Genomic DNA, 16,665 nt, shown 5'->3' with positions numbered 1-16,665 from the left:
GTGTGTACTTGTTTTTGTAACCTCTTTAGGACCTTTTCCAGTATAAAAACTGAGCTTCTCAGCACCAGTAGACGTCATGGGGAACAAAGCCCATTCTGAATGAGAGACTAAATAATCCTGAGGTCCTGTTTCAGGTTAATTGTCAGAAGTGAATTGTGGTTAGTTTAAGGTTAGTTGTGCACAAAGTCTCATAGTATCATCAACACACAAACAAAGTGCCAAGGGTTGTTTGACAGGTGAGTTGGCACATTTTCTACTTCATTAGTGTCTGTACAGACATTTACCCCCTTTTGGTCATGACATTTCCATCGTATATAATATATCTGAAGCATGATATTTATTATACAATTATTACTTTCAGACATTTTAGCCTTAACTTAGTGGCTTCAAACTGTATTGGAGAGTTTTTTATATCTACTGACTTGAGCCTTTGATCATAAGAGAGGTGTGTATGAATTCTGATTTAAGGTGGAGTTTGGCTTTTCAAGCCAGCCATTGCTCACACTCTTTGATCTTTTTTGTTACTCACAGATTGAGTAGAGAGGCTGGAAACTGATGAGAAGTTTTACTGATCAGAACTTCACATGTAGCAGGCATTTGTGTTGTTTGTTTGAGAAGAGCGATCAAACCTAATACTACTATTTAATCAAACCGTCCAAACCATAATAAATGTGGAAATCAGCATTTTTGTTTAGAGTACATCAACGACCTCCTATCGCCAATTCTAAAGGCTATTTGTACATTTTCAAGATATTTTACAAGCTGGCAGGAAAAGTTTACCCAAAAAAGTCACCTGCTACTGACTCAGACATTTGCATTCTCACATATAGACCCTCTGGAAAATTCCAGGTAAACATCCCAACTTCAGTACACGTACATCTGAAAGCAGCTTTAACGTGAGACATGATAATGAAAATAATGCGGTATAAGTATAATAAAAGAGTCATTCAGTCAGTGCATTCCATTTGGTAATTAATCCCATACAGACCTGCCTTACTTGGTCACAAGTGGATGACACTTTCCCCGATGAAACTAGAGTTTGTTCTGCACAAATTAACACATTCTGCAACCTCATTTCCAGCTCTGGTCATGCATGGTCACGGCTAGTCACAGTGCCATCCTGAGAGATTTCACTTGTTTATCACAATATATTAGCAACGTAGACGCTGTGGATTTCAAATAATGATTTGCGTATCAATTGCCCAAGGCAATGTGTGTCTTTATAGGCATCAGAAAAAAAGCATACATCTTTTTTTTTTGTCTGTGTGTGAGAAAGACTTTGCGTTAAGCTTTAGAGGATAGTTACTATTGCTGTTCCATTTTGTTTCTGTCTGTGTGAAAGAACATGAAAACAAGTTTTGCGTAAGGATCGCAAAGGGACATTGACGGTTGTGCCTGCTTATTGTTTGTCATTGTCAGCCCGACAACAGAGGACGAGCTAAAGCACAGCAGAGAGATCCAGTGGCGCATAAATTATCCTTGTTGGTAGTATCAGTAACGAGCCAGTCGTTCCCTCGTTTAGTATAAAACACTGAGAAACGGTAAGTGGCCCATTGGACTCTTAGCTAATTAAGTACTCAGGCTTCATACACACAAAAACACACGCACAGACACACACACACACACACACACACACACACTAAGCAGTCTGATGTCTGCTACCTGCCTGCTGCTGTGGCAGCGCTGACGGCCTTTAAAGGTGATCCAGGAGAACTTCAAAGCAGGCAAAGCAAGTCAAAGGAAGACCGCACTGAGGTGTGTGTGTGTGTGTGTGTGTGTGTGTGTGTGTGTGTGTGTGTGTGTGTGTGTGTGTGTGTGTGTGTGTGTGTGTGTGTGTGTGTGTGTGTGTGTGTGTGTGTGTGTGTGTGTGTGTGTGTGTGTGTGTGTGTGTGTGTGTGTGTGTGTGTGTGTGTGTCGATTATAAATGTTAATTACACCTTAGTGGATTTGCTCAATGTGCCTTCATGTGCCAGACACTGCGTTATGTACCTTTTCTTGTGATATGTATTTTGTGTGTGCATTTTGATACATAACAATTAAATGAACTTTATCACCACAAACATCACTAACAATTAATACGCATAATGCATCAAAAAGTACACACACACTGTGCATTTTATGTCCTCTGTGTAAGAGACAATAGACAATAGCTGTTCATATGTAGTGTATATACAGTAGCTGTAATCCACACCCCATTCTTTCCATGGTTTACACACCCACTCTTTCTTTTCCTGTTTAAAAAGAACATCACCCCGTCCTGCCTATAGACTGTATGGTCCTGCCGTGCAAACAGGCAACGCTGTGCCAATTTCAGTTCCAGGTCTTTGTTACTATAGCAACAACAACAGAAAGCACTACAAAGCTGTGCCGAGAACAAGTTTCTCTCCTCGTCTTTCATCCTATCGTGCCTCAGATCATTACAGGGCATTAGCATAGAGATGGAGAGATGCACTACAGAGGGGGAAAAAGATGGAGGGAGCTCATTTGAAAACAGCTTGTCTGCTTTTGCAACAATGACCTCCAAATCACGATTTACGAAACATCAGAAAAAACGCCTGAATGGTTAAAGTAGGGGGAAAAGGAAAACAACTTAATTTCTACATTACAGTGTTTCTCTCTCTCGGTGAAAAGGCTGTTTTCCATACCGATTCCTCCTCCTCCTCCTTCTCCTCCTCCTCCCTGCCACTTGGCGCCCGGCTGGATTTATAAAAACATGTGCCTGCTTAGGTGTGGTGCCGTGCTGAAGAAAACTCTCACTGCGTCTCGGCAGCAACTTCTCCTCAGTTTGATCGTTTCCAGTGTGGAGTGGCAGAAGCCGCCTCTACTGTAGGCAGCTGGAGGGAAAGTGCGCTCGTCTTCATGAGTGGCTACTGGCTGTGAGAGTGCCTGTCCAAACCAGTGCACACACTCACCACACTCGCTGTCACGGTGTGTAGAATTTACACCCACTCTCTCACTAAGTCTCTTCATCCTTAGTTTCATGTTTTTACTCCTATGTCCTCATGCTTTCTCACAGCACAACACCAGGCTATCATTATAGAGACCTTGAGAAGTACAAACTGAGTATTTTGGCCAATTATTAACAAAGTGTGTGTCTGTGTCTGCCATTGTGTGTCTCTCTTAGTGTGTGTCCACGTAAACCCAAATGCTTGAATGCAATAGACTCCCTCTACTCTTAAAGGTGTAGGAATTATCAATAGGTTCTTTCATGTTATCTCATGCGTGTGCAGAACTGCGTACTCGACATCTGTGTGGGTCTTTGAAGTGCTCTTATCTTTCTCAGCATTCCTGTCTCATGACAGGAGGGATGGAGGGAAGCAGGGGTGGTGGTCCAGAGAGAGGAACACAGAGGTATAGCTGAGTCCGGGCTTCACAGCCTGCAGCCCCAGTAAGTGCTGAGGTGCAGGAGCAGGTGGATGTATGGATCCTGAATATTGAAAAGATTCAGCGGGGCTCAATATCTACTCCCGTGGCAACTGCACTGAAAGGAGAGGATGGCGATGGGTTAATCACCAATCCAATCCCACAGACCTGGCAAATGGAAAACAGTAAAGAGCTCTTAAACTGGGTCCTCTCGGAGTTAACGGACAATTACACTCTCAGATACTCTCGGATTTCCAGAGACAATCCTAACACGAGATATACGTTTTTATATTATTAGATGTATTTAAATTCTAGCCCCAAAACAAGCATCTGAAAAAATGAACAAGAAAAGCTTGTGTTATTGCAGTTGATTGTAATGCTTTGAAGTCAGTCTACACAGTGTTTCTTTTGTCAAATATTGAATTATACTGAAATATAATGAAGCTGATAATGAGTTTGGGCTCTGAAAAAAGTGTTCTTGACATTTAGTCATTCAGATATAATTGGTCGTATCTGATTGTTGCAGTTTCTATTCCTCAAAATTGGTCTCATTTGATATTTTGACATTTTCATATCTCGCTGTAATGATGTTGAATGTCTCGCCGTACCAACATGATTGTCACACATAACTAAATTTGACATTTCCCCAGTAAGCTAGCTTACTTACAAACATCAGCGTCAGTATGAATTTATCCCAGAGCCGGCTGCGTCACTCTGAAACCGCTCAATCCGGATAGATTGTCTTTAGGGCTTTCACTGTTTAAATAAAACCTTCCAGCTTAATTTGCCATTGTATAATATTGTATTATGTTTTGGATATGTAAATACAGTATGTTTACTTTAGGGACTTGTGCCTAGTTGATTTAGCATTTTATGCTGTAGTCTGCATAATTCATAAAGCCAAATAGCATTTAAATGCACAGCAAAAGCAAGACCCCCCCCCCCCCCGCTTGTGATGTGATGAGTGAGATCTATTCTCCCATAAAAAAAAATATAACTCACTCTGCTGGATCAAGACTAAAGCTGTAGCTTAAGTTGTGTTTTTAAAAAGAAGAGATAACATCACGTTGCACTGTGTCTGAATTATACTGAAGCAGTTGTGTAGGAATATTAAATGACTAATTTTTCTGCGTTGCAACTAACTGAACTGCAGAGCCATTTTGAAGTAGAGAGACAGCGTGTGTGTGTGTGTGTGTCTCTTTTTGTTCTGTCTCACCCACATGTATATCCACCCACATAGTGGTACTGTCAGCCCGGACTGCACCAGATTCCTCTTCATCCTTCCCGATCCTTAGGGTGTTAAGTTGGCTTTGAGGTAGGACACTAACTAGTGCGAGGGAAAATCACAGCTTCTATCCCCGCTGTTGTTTGGAGTGTGTACGTATCATCGGAGACACTTTGTAAAGATTAATTGAAATGTCATCTGGCCATTTAGAATAATGCTTGAGCAAGGCACTAAGCCCTCTGCAGCGTCACAAGTTGAACCCCCAATGGAAAAGGTATAAGTACAAAAGAAACGAAATTAAGACAAATCACAGGAACGGTTGTAAAGATGAAGTTTCATTTAAGACTGGCGTCCCGATGCTGCATTCGGTGATGATAATAATGAAGCCTCGTTCTCCGTGCATGTGTCTGCGTTGCTTCATATCGTGTTTTGAAATGCTGTTTTATAAGCAGGCCACATTTGTAGGCAATTTTAAAGTCATCTAACTCAATGATTCTCTGTTTTCTCCTCTTCTCTTTTCAACTCCTCCTCTCTCTGTCTTTAATATTTTCTTGCCCTTGTGCTGTCTCTCTTTTGTGTTCACTTATTTGTGGTCTGTCTCTTATTCTGTGTCTGTTTCTGTCTCTTTTTTCCCTCTCCCTCTCTCCCTCTTTCTTTCTCTGGGGATGAGGATGAAAACCAAGCCCATTTTATTTTTTTCTTCAGAGGGCGCTGAATATTTCAGTTTTGCATTTTCTCTCTTTTTATGTGCTCCCTCTTTTTTTTCCAGGCCCCTTTGATGTGTCTGTGGATTCGTTATCATTCCGTTTGGATGAGCTCACAGACACAGATGCGCGGGCACTCGCATGCACTTCGTACACACCACGTGTGCACACACACTCTCACTCTGTCTTTTTATACTAGAGACCAGAGGCGTACAGAGGCAAGCGTGCATTCTAGTGTGTTTGTCAGTCTTTTCCATGTGCTGCTCCACCCACACTGCTGCCCGTACAATTCTCAAATACTCTGCTTACATGAAAAGAAAATTTGCATAAGTAATTAAGAGTTGTTTCCGTGTGCATTGACTTTAATGTGCGTTCACTGCTTGTGAATGTTTATATACATTAAGCTCTGGGTCTATATCCAGCATGTGGCGCACACAGGCAGCACGTGGCATTGTGGTCAGGATAGTCCGGAAAACACCGGCATCCCTCCTGTCTGCCAGGGCGGCTGGATGGCGGAAGCTCCCTCACCCTCTCTCGCACAAACTCTCCTCTCTCCTTTCCTCCCTCTCTACCTCCCCTTTAAACAACTGCTTAGCATTGAGGGATGAGAGGACTTCCTCTTTAGAGAAGGCACATCTTTAATTTGAACCTCCTCTCCTTCCACTTTTCTGACCAGAGATCCATTTAAAGCCGACCGGCCGCCCTGGCGCTGGCACCCCTCTCCTTCCTTTCCCTCTCTGTTTCTCCCTGCCAGGCCTCCCTGACTCTTTTTTCTCTGTCCTCTCATCTCGCCCTCATCGCTCTGTTATTGATGGTGACACACTGTCTACCGCTGCAGTGACCACACGCATTCAGAAACACACACACAGAAATATTCTCCCAGGAATCACTGAAGTTGCCATGTGTTTACCTGCTGTCCTCAGCTTTAGAGCATGATATGTTTCAGGCTGTCACATACTTGAAGTTAGCTGCAGTGAGTTTTTCAGTGTATCCTCAGAGGTATAGGCCCAGCAGCCACCTCCAACTCAGTCATAGTGCATTCTTTGAGTGGAGTTGTCAGTCACACACAGAGTTTGCGACTGTGGCTCACGAACAAAGGGCCGTATACTCGCACATGCGCACACCCATACACACGCGCGCGTTCTGTCTTCTCTCAAGCACGACACTTACCTACTTCATTTCTGTCCTGCCTTGGAAGTTTCCAAAACTTGCTATTTCTGTGACATCCTCTTTTCCAGCTTCCTCTCTCTCTCTCTCTCTCTCTCTCTCTCCGTCTTTAACCATCTTAACCTTTCCACATACCCTTTGTGTCTGTCTGCGCCTGGAAGGCAGTAATGCAACCAGACTGATTAATAATTACAGAGTACACAAAATTGGGAGAGGGAGAAAAAACAATTTCTTTGTCGTTTGATGTCCAACATGAGAGAGACCAAAATTACAAAGAGACTGAACACTATAAAGAGGAGAGAAAGCTTGTACATTCCTCTTTCAATCCTCAGCTTCTGTTCTCTGCTTTTTTATTGCCTTCCTTTGCTGTTGTTTTTTTTTCATCTCATCTGTCTCTCTGTTTATTTCATTCTGTGTTTTGTCCTTATAAACACTTAAAGTTGCTTCTTTGACTACTAATCATTAAAATTATAACGTGAACTTTGGATATGTGTGTGTGTGGGCAGGCATTGACACAATTTTAGTTTTCTTAAGAGGTGTGTGTTTCTGCAAGTATGTGCACACAGTTGCATGTTCATAGGGCTATACCATCTACTTACATACTTGGTAGCTCTGCTTTGTCAAACACAAACAATTGTCAGCCACCCATTGAGTACCTGCTGTAAATTAGTACCTGTACTTCTAATTACTTTAAAATCTCACTGGACCAAAATACAAATGTTGGAATATCAAATGCAAGAGCAGGATAAAAGACAAAGTGACACACAAACTCAGAGTACTGTATTCAACACACTGTCAAATCTAAACTATAAAACCGTGCACAGCAAGTCATTCTCTGTGCAGCATTGTTATCCTTGTTCATTATTTAGCGGACAGCTCTTGAATGGTTTCAATAGCTACTGCTGTGAACTTCAAGCTATGCAGCAGTCGTGTCTTTGCCGACTAGAAAAGAGCTGCATATTGTTTTTGAAGTTTAGAGTTCAACTAATGTGAAAATTTCATCAGTTCCATGTTTTCACCATCCTTAAAATTCAAACCATGTAGCATCAACGGATCACAGGGCCAGGGGTGCCACAGCTCATCGTGTTCACTTTATTTGAAAGGATTTTTGTAAGACTATGTGATTAAGTATAAAATAAAACTCCCTGTTTTGTTTGTACTTTGTCTGAAAAACATGCATTTTAATCTATAAACCCCAGTTGTAGTATTTCCCAGTGAGGCATTTTAATATATTAGGGGTATAAAGATGTTCATTGTATTTGAGTAAACATTTTTTAGATGATTAGAATTTAATGTGGGGTGGTTTTTGTATAATTAACCAGACCACAGTAAGGTTCTATGTGATTGTGAACATATATAAAATATGCATGAATTGGTAAGTAAGAATTAAAGAATCACATACAGTAAACAGTACTATGAATTTTTTGGGCCAGATTTTGGCAGCATGTTCCCGTCAGGAATGGTGATGTTATGGATTTAGGATTTCCCCTGAACTTCTTGCACTCCAAGCCCAGTATGAGCATCATATGACAAACACTTGGAGCAGAAAGAACATCTATGTTTTTAGCACATGCCTACATGATTGTTTGCAGTATATGTCCAGCTCATAAACAAATCATGTGTTTAATTTTGCTCTAACCATCCACCACGCCAATACACAGACCTCTGTTCCCACACAGCCTGGTTGGGTTGGGCTTGACTTCCTCGCCGTGCTGTATGTGATGGTACGGCTGGGGCCTCCTGGCTTGGCTCTGACAGCCCTCAGTGTGAGGCTACCCCTTTCAGTGTGTCTGTCAATCCGCTCTGCTCGCAACTCTGTGACCTGACATATGCCAGCGATACCTGCAGCACGCCTGCATGGAAGACACACACACATACACACACACATTAATAAAGTTGATAGTGTGTGAAGTGAGCTACTCAAAATTACTTTCCTACATTCTCTACAATATATATATAATAAAACGCAATTGACAGTATAATAAAATGGTCCTTTAAAATCTGCAAAGATTTCATTCAACATGTGAAAACATTTTGTTGTGTGCTGTAGATTTAAATGGGTTTATATCCCTGGAGTAATAACCAAAGTCATTTTGTGCACGCAGAAAGAACAGGCTGATCGTTTTCTTTCCGACATTTATATTTCTACATCCATCTATTATTCTCCTCTCTTACTTTTCTCCCTTCTTGAAATCACTTTATAACTACTGTTTTGAAAAGTTCTATAAAAGTTCCTTTCTTGAATTATTTCTGGAATCCTGGTCTGCAATTGCGTTTCTATGGCTTTGTTCGTATATTCATCTCTGTGCGTGTGTGCTTTGTTCGAAGGGAGATGGAGAGCCAGTTGAACCGAGCCAGGGAGAGCCAAAGGCAGCAGATCCTGCAGGCGGACACGGCTCTGGAGCAGTTGAAGAAACAGGTGGAGCTCAGCTCTGAGAAGGCCTACGCTGACATGAAGCTCCAGGTCTGAATATACACTTGCAGCACACACATATGTTGCCAGCATATACATACGCATATGTGTGTTCGGAAAGGCATAAAAAGCACGTTCACATTGAATGCACAGTGCAAGCTAGTTAACTCTAGGCTGTATCCATGCACACCTGTTTTCTGTTATGTGAAAACATTCCTTACATCTAGTCAGTCTCTCATGTTCACATACTGCACATCAGTCTGGTACATTTTCCCTGTTTTCTGTTATGTGCCAAATATAGCTGCATTTGCTCAGACAAACATTTTTAACCTAACCCCCTTTCATGTTTACTTTAGTCAAAACAGAGTGAGCTGTTTGACAGGCACTAACCAAGACAATACAGGCACACATGCACATACACATATGCGCACATTCAGCAATTGCAGAGACGCAGCCCGACCACAGATGCAATAGGGCGCCACTCTGGCTGTGCTGGAATTCCTTCCTATGTCCTCCTTTCTCCGTCACGCACTTTCTCCTTCATTGCTGCTGTGTGGGGAGCCCTACATCCGATCATGGGTCTTTTTCTGGACCTTTTAACTGCTCTTATAGTGAAAAAATCTATATGGGAGAGCCAAGAACATAAGTATCCCCAGGCCATATCCACTCATTTAGTCATTCCAAACGAATGAAATGATTCATAATCATGCTCATTACTTGGGTGCATTCATTTCTCCGCTATCGCAATTTGACCTCACTTCCTTTTTCGGTACGGCATTCGATGTAGAGCAGGTCACAGGCATTAAGCAGCCAGACTAATTAGTACACCAGGCCAGCCTCACGATGAGCTCTCCACACCGTGTGGGCTGCTGCCTTTTTGGAGATTTCTTCGATCGATATGGACTCAGCTGAAAACTTCTGAAGCTGTCTTACAAGTCAGTTTGGCTATGGGCGTTTTTGTCAAGCATTTTATGGCTATACTGTGTGTGTGTGTGTGTGTGTGTGTGTGTGTGTGTGTGTGTGTGTGTGTGTGTGTGTGTGTGTGTGTGTGTGTGTGTGTGTGTGTGTGTGTGTGTGTGTGTGTGTGTGTGTGTGTGTGTGTGTGTGTGTGTGTGTGTGTGTGTGTGTGGTATTGACAAGGCAGCACAGAGTGTGGTCCTTAATGTTTTACAACGATGTATGTTAGGGAGATTAGCAAGTTTAAGTCGCTCATTAGTGAAGTTTTTTCAGCTAATCATTATGTCGGGGGCACATGTAGTGGGAAAAAATGAGAGTTTGTGTGGGAGTCCAACTCACGCATGGATCTTTGGGGGTGCACAGAGCATCCTGAGTCGCACCCTGACCGAATTTCTAAATGTTTCTTGTCTAAATTGTGCTGCTTGCCTTTCAACTCTTTAGAATGCACACAAAATTAAGTGGTTTTCCATTATTAAAGTTGCAGAGGCTTGAACTCGCTTAGCAAATAATCGTATTAGTGTATAGCTAATAGGTTGCCTATAAATACTTCACTTTTTGAGTATTGTTATAACTGACATGGAAGTTACAAGAGGAGCACACCACAACACAATATTGTGCCATTTGTTTTCAGTTAGGTTAGGAAAAGGGCAACATAACATAAATAAAGTAGCATAGTAACTCTGGAGAGCATGTATATATAGGTTGATTGGCCACTTTAAAAAAAGTGTAGTGGGGGGGCAGCGTTCTGAGGTACACCTGCAATACAGTGGGCCATAGTCCCATTACATTTCATTTAGCTCACGCTATTATCCAATAAGTGCATTCAAGGGTACAAACCCAGAACAACTAGAATCAAGAAAGTACAATTTCCTCAAAACTAGAGCAAAACTACAAAGTGCTATAATTAAGTTCCATTTAAGTGCCACTAAATTGTTGGTTCCCAAAAAAAAAGAATATATACATTTTTTTTTTATTTATTTAATTTTCAGTAATCCCACAAACTCATAACTTGGCTGGGTCTTTTTGATGGGAGTCAGAGATAGAGAGAGAGTGAGAGAGAGAGCCCTAATCAGGCATTAGTGAGCACATAGAGCACAAACACATAGATGGGACAAGCAAAACAGAAGCAGTACACAAAGCAACACAGATCTGCATTCGTAGGATGCTCCCTTTGCCTTGTAGCCACTACAATAAATACATTGCGCTGGCCGACTGACAACAGGCTGGGATCCTTTTTTCAAACTTGGGCACCGAGTGATATCTTATTTTTTTCAATGCTTGGAAAATGTCTGTATTGCTCTATTTTTCCTCTTCTTCCTCCTACTCCTTTCTCTTGTTCTTATCCTCCCATCCTCTTGCTCACTCCTTCTTTCCCCATTGAGCCCCTGGCATCCCAGTCTGCAATCTGACTTTACTCTCAGCCCACATCAAAGCCACTGGAGAGGGGAGCAGTCTCTTCTGCATCCCTGTCATCCTCTCTGCCTCTTTCCCTCTCCTCTACTCCTCTCCAGCACACTAGTGCATCGCTCCATCACGTTATCCTGCTAAGGCTTGAATGTTACAGAAAGTACTTCAAAAGACGCTTTTACTCTCTTTTTTTCATCCTTCCATCTTTCCTCTCACCATCTCCCTCCCTCTGTCTTCAGATGGTGTTATATCTAAATGGATTATCTGTATCACTCCCTTCCTCTGTCTGTCTTTCCCTCATTTTGAAATCAGCATCTCTCTTTTAGACTGCACTTAAAGGAAAGAGTTTACCCTATTTTGGTGAGGGGGGAAAAACCAAGCACCACCATAAGGAATCAAATCTCTGATGCATGCACAGTTCAAAGCTGGCTTCGGCATTTTAAATGGATTAATCGGAACACATTTAGCATTTCCTGAGTTTTGCACAGAGCCCAGATGCGGAGGCGTTTCAGTAAATTACCTCTTCAATTGTACTTGATTTTCCTCACCTGAAAACAAAATGAAGAAATGGTTAGCTGCCAGAAAGGTGAGTTAAGATAACGTGTTGAAATAATGTTATTTCTCCATAAACCACAATTCCACATTGAGCCAGAAGATTGTGACTTTGTTTTTTCTCACTCTGCCTCTTTAACATGAGTCATTGCAGTTGTCGTCTTGCAGCTGTAAATATATGAACTATTGTGAACTACTGGCATTACATATTTAATGCTGAATTTAATATTGAACTTTGATATTTGGTATATATTAATCTATTGATGTGCTGTTACTACGATACCATTATCATGAGATCACACGTGAAAGTATGGACTTTGTTTCTTCCCAGTGGCAGTTCATTCATTTCAGTAGAAAAATGTTGCTGCAGAAACGGGGCATTGCTTTACAAGTTCTGCATGCTTTAAACTTATTAGTAGATTTAATGTTAAACAAATAATGCTAAGAATCAAAAAAGCTAAAATTTCTTCGCACAATTCTATTTTACTCGATTATAGTGATGAATAGTGAATTTGAGTAGATTTGCAGCAACTTGTTTATATTCCAACTTGTGAGCCCAGCCTTAATGTTTTCCTCAAACACTCAATACTATATTTATTTGAATATTAATTTCGGTTTCAGTCTAGAGCTGGATTTTATGTCAAAATCAACTTTTCATAACAGTCAATATCGACAATTGTCACGATAATAATCTTCTTTAGGACCAGAGAATGACAAACTCTTGATAAACTGCAAAATATATTACATATCTGAGTTAGATATGTGTTTTATCTCCTCACTGTGCTTGCGAGATAGATATGCATTATATAAATATATATATATTGGACTTTTGGTTTATTGCTTTCGATGTTAATTACATTGTTATTATTTTATCGCCAACCCCTATTTTAATCATGCATATTAATACATTTTACCTTTTCATCCTATCATGCCTCTAGATGGAGAAGGTTGAGGAGGACCTGATCCGCTCCAAGTCCCTCAGGGAGAACATGGCAAAAGACTCCTCGCAACTACTTGATGCTCTCAGAGAGAAATATGAGCAGCAGGTCTGTATGAGACATCTGTGTTGCTGCTGTATCCATGGGGAAGAGTTCTCCTCTTGCTTCCACCATCAAAATCACATTGTTATCGTTTCTACATTATCAGTGAACACTTGGCCCGATGGAGCCAAGGGGACTGACATCCATTTGGAATTGTCATGTTTTTCCTCCCCATCTGTTCTGCCTGATTTATTTCTCATGATAAGGGACATGCTTCAGATTAACCATAAATTGCAGCTCAATAAATATCTTAAATGTTGCCAATTGAAAACTAATGCAATCTGCATAGCAGATGCACCGTTGCCTTATCATCCCATCTCCATCACTCTCCTTCGATTAGGAGTCTAGTAACCATTTTCACAACTCATTGAAATCTAGCTTACTGATAGGAGGACATCTCTTATAGAACATCGGATTCAATTAAACCAGTGAAATGGATGTTATCAGAGGCATGTTATCAGAGTACAGCTTACAGTATATTTCCCTTTGAGCTCATCTGCCTACAAGAAGGAATTTTTAGCTGCTTAAAACACAAAATTCATATTCTAATTGAATGACATACAAAATATAATTTAAAACTCCTCAGCAAACGTATTGTGATTAATATATATACCTACAACACAAGGCAAAATTAACAGGATTTTCACGTTAGGAATAATCATGAATCTCAACATAGTAGTCTGATTTCAAGATATATGAACTCGTATCTGGATTGCTTATAAATAAATTATACATAATACTTAAATTATTTACTTATGCCTTTGAATGATGTGAAACAATGTGTGTGGCCCCATATGAGTATGATCATGTGACAGAAGCTTTGGGAGTTTCCAGTATCTGATGTCATCTCTATTTTCCATCTGTATCCACAACATGATTGATTTCTAAGAAGCAAACTAGCGCTCAGCCTGTCAGTTAATAAGCATGCTAGCACTCATTTCTCGGCCAGATGGAGTTAACACTGCGTGTAATTTGCTGTAGATTGGTTGTAAGTGCAGGATACAAGGCTAGAGTTAACTTGGAAAAAAAAATGCAGAAAGTTATTTTTTTTATTTTTATTTGCTCCATGGTCAAACAGCTGTGTTTGTTACTATGACTTTTGTGGGTGGTTAAAAAAAAACCATTTGAATGAATGAATAATGTATGGATTTTTTTTAAATCTTTTTAGAATACACAATAGTGGAGCTAAGGACGATGGAAGATATAGGGTTTCACTTGCTGCAATGGCACATTGTCGTAGAAATCAGAGAAGCCTCATTAAGAAGGAATAAGTCGTCCGACCCTCTGGACCCATTGTCATTGATCAGCTCGAGGGGCACAGACAGCTCCACATGCAACATCAATTATGCTCCTTCTAATGGGTCTGACACATTCTTATTTCCGTACAGCCACATTTTAAAATCCTTTTGAGTGGACTTGTGCATACACATACTTTTATTATTAATCTTCATAAAAATCTTTAGTGTTTTAACACCTCTGTATATTTACCACTATATGTGTACCTTTCATTGCGACAAACATTAGAGCATTTGCATGTGGAGCTGGAAGCAATGAGAAATAACAACCAAGTGTAAACGCACTCCATCCACACCTCTTGCAGATAAGTCCAGATTTCAGTATCTCACCCAGTCCAATCCTGGGCCGTACAGGAGAATGACTGTTTGATCGTGTCATTAGTCACTGATTAGAGAATGAGAATGGGAATGTTATGACTGAAAGTACATCAAGGCTTTTGTTAAAGTTTCTCGACCCCCTTGGTGTTTGGCAAAGATGAATATGTTATAATATCCAGCCCGGTGGCAGCTCAGACAATGTCCATTCATTCTATCCATGGAGCAGTCTGCGCCTCTCCGGGTGATCAATTAAAAAAGGACATTTCCTCCAGAGGGTTGGACTCTTTCTCCTCTCAGTGTGAGCATACTTATCACAGAATCATCCACCTTGCTCAAAAACAGCAGAATCTCTCCAACTTAAGTAAAAAGGAGAACTTATTCAGATCATGTAGGTGGGCATTTGGTTCAGGTTATGACATTACAGGTGTTTGTCACATAACAACAGGTCTAGTACAGTCCTCTTTTTTTGTAAACAGGTTGCACATTTCTTTCTGAAACTGAGAGCTGTTCCCCTGTTTCTTTAAAGTTTGGTAAAGCTTGACTCAGTCAGCAGAACCCTGAACTTGAGAATTGTCATTGTTGTTGACAACAGCACATTCATGTCAATGGGCTCATTCACAACATCTACGTTGATTCAAATTGCAATTATATAAATTCTACACTGCACTTCCTCAGGCCCTTAACAATACACATTCCAAGTGTAAAGCCGTTAAGATGAACAGTTGATGAGTTGATAGTTAGTTGATGAATAATATTTTGTTAAAAACGAAAATATGTTACAACATAAAATATTTCTTGTCGTAACATCCAAATAAAATTTTTAAAACTTTTCATGTTAATACATGATTTATTTTCTGTCATAGCAGGAACACGCTTCTCTGCAGTTTATTGTTCTGAGGAGTCGCAGGTTTCTTCTTTCATGTGAAAAACAGATCAGCAATCAGAGCTTCATAGAATATAATCAAATGACGATTATCATCTGCTGCTACGCGGAGTGGGGGTGGAGTTGACAGTTGACAGCAGCTACACAGGGTTAGCAGCACGTCAGGAAGCTTTGGTCTTGACGATATAAACATCTAAAGACAAAGAGCCTGTCTTTGTGATGGTGCTGATGTGACATTAGCTGCACAGTTAGAAGGGGAGACAAAGATAATAAATGTGTCTCCGTATGCATATAAAGATGTGAGATTGTTCGTAAGTTACTGTGAGAACCGTTGTTTTACGTTGTGTGCACATTCTTTGTTCTTTGTTGTGTGGATCCGTTCTTCCTTGTCGGCATGATGTATGCATTACGCCTCCACTCCTCCACAGAGAGATCAGTGTCACGAGATTGCAGCGGTCAAGTTTGTTCATTCAGCGGCTCACAAGAGAGCTTCCCCTAAAGGGCAGCTTCAGTGGGACTTCAAACAGGGAGCCATGTATGAGGGAGCTGTTTTCCAGCTGACATCATGGTGACCTGACAGAGCTCTGCTTCTTGACGTTGGAGTGACGTAGTGAGGTCAAATGGCTGCTGCGGCGTCATGACCTTGAGAGTTGTTATAATGCTCAACAGCCTCATACTTAGGGTGTTAGATTGGGATAAGAAACAGTGAAGGCGTCACAGCCAAATGTGCACTCATATCCAGACTCGGCGCCACTCACTGACCATCTTCTGTTCAAACGATACAGTGACGAAGAAGAAGTTTGCCCCCCCACACACACACACCAAAATCTCGCCCCAGCCTCCCCTGCTGAGACCAGACAAGCCTTCTGTTCTGCTCTCCTCTCCACCCTCCTTACTCCTCCTCCTTCCCAAAAATGTCAGATATCCCCCCTGGGGTTGAAGGAAGCCTATTACCTCACTGTCCTGTCTCAATGCGTACAATGCACACACACACAGCCATGTCAGCCGAGGCTGACAGGAGTCGTGCTGTGCAGTAACTCCCGGCCCACTCTGTCTCTGTGGCACCAAGCTGTGCTTTAACCGTCTTCCCTCATAAGTGCCACGCCGGTCCCTTTAAGAACCGCAGCACCCAGCATCCTCCACTGCATGCTAGCGCTGCGTGATGTCACAACCAGGCTCCTCGCTGGGTCTGCTTACTGTCATCTCCTCTGCGCCTTTTCCTTATGATGTTTTTCTCACAATGGATCTATCTTGTCCATTTCTTCGTCCTCGTTTCACCTCAGATCCCTTCTTGCCTCCAAAATCCCCTCGGCCTCAGAAACTAAACAGGAGCGAACTGTC

The 16,665-nt window shown here is 41.3% G+C and overlaps 1 protein-coding gene across 3 annotated transcripts in view; it reads left to right on the top strand.

The window, feature by feature from the left end:
* Nucleotides 1-16,665, top strand: part of cep112 (centrosomal protein 112) — a 97,616-nt gene that overhangs the window by 30,401 nt on the left and 50,550 nt on the right. For all 3 annotated transcript variants that reach the window (XM_062408746.1, XM_062408744.1, XM_062408745.1), the window contains exons 18-19: nt 8,788-8,923; nt 12,727-12,834. In XM_062408746.1, coding sequence (XP_062264730.1) covers nt 8,788-8,923; nt 12,727-12,834 — 244 coding nt within the window. The remainder of the gene's footprint in view (nt 1-8,787; nt 8,924-12,726; nt 12,835-16,665) is intronic.

The sequence above is a fragment of the Platichthys flesus genome, chromosome 16, assembly GCF_949316205.1.
Source record: "Platichthys flesus chromosome 16, fPlaFle2.1, whole genome shotgun sequence".
Classification (NCBI taxonomy): Eukaryota; Metazoa; Chordata; class Actinopteri; order Pleuronectiformes; family Pleuronectidae; genus Platichthys; species Platichthys flesus.
The sequence above is the reverse complement of the archived record's forward strand: the minus strand, read 5'-3'. Positions and strand labels throughout refer to the sequence as shown.